The sequence below is a fragment of the Emiliania huxleyi genome, assembly GCF_000372725.1.
Source record: "Emiliania huxleyi CCMP1516 chromosome Unknown EMIHUscaffold_1330, whole genome shotgun sequence".
In the NCBI taxonomy this organism is placed as follows: Eukaryota; Haptophyta; order Isochrysidales; family Noelaerhabdaceae; genus Emiliania; species Emiliania huxleyi.
In genome coordinates, this window is record NW_005201258.1 from 1 (window position 1) to 827 (window position 827).

At 65.5% G+C, this 827-nt stretch overlaps 1 protein-coding gene across 1 annotated transcript; it reads left to right on the forward strand.

The window, feature by feature from the left end:
- EMIHUDRAFT_373263 (hypothetical protein) lies at positions 1-440 on the forward strand (the record flags this gene model as incomplete). Its single annotated transcript, XM_005788603.2, has 1 exon — positions 1-440. A coding segment is annotated over one exon (440 nt), but the record flags the coding sequence as incomplete, so codon positions are not given.
- Positions 441-827: the final 387 nt, after the last annotated feature.

Here is an 827-nt window from a genome sequence, read left to right on the forward strand (position 1 = left end):
AGCGCCAGTGCATCTGGCTGCCCTACCCGCACCACATCGACCCGTGGTGCGCCGGCATCGACTACCTCAACGACATCGACTACCGCGACCTCCTCGCGCGGCGGCTCGTCGTCGCGCCGACCGCCGGTGCAACGCTCTCGGCGGGCGACCTGAAGCTCGCGCGCAACGGCTCAGGGCCGGCGGTGAGGCTCGCGAGCGGCGCGCCACCGCCCGACGAGCCGCAGGTGCTGCTGATGAGGGCGCCTGCAGGCGGCACGAGCGACCCCTTCGAAGCCTGGCTGCCCCTCGGAGGCTTCAAAGGCCGGAAGTGGCAGGCGCCGCTGCCGGTCCTCGTGAACGCAGCGCTACGCGCGCCGCCGCCGGCTGGGTTCGGTGCAAGCGACGCGCAGATGAAGATCGTGCAAGACTGCATGCGTAGCCTCGCTACGAGCCGTGAGTGAGTCGAAGGATCGGGAAGGATGTCCGCCCCCCGGACCTCGCTTCTCTCGTGTGTGGCCGATGCTCGACGTCGAGTCGAGAGACACGTGTGCGAGGATGACTATAAAATCTGTCGGTTAGTTCTCGCCCTGTGAGTGAGGCGCCCCGTGGGCGGGCGTCTGTCGGTTAGTTCTCGCCCTGTGCGTGAGGCGCGCGGGCGTGTGGTATTTATTTGTGGGCAGGTTCTTGCGCGTTTGAACACAGTAAGTTTTACCTTCTCTCCCAAAAGTTTATTCAACCCCAACCCCCCTACCGCCGCCCAGTACGTGCTCCGCAGCTGAGCCCACGCACCCCACAGCAGCTCAGGCGTCAGGGACACAATAAGCTCGCATACAAGTGCTGGTTCCTGG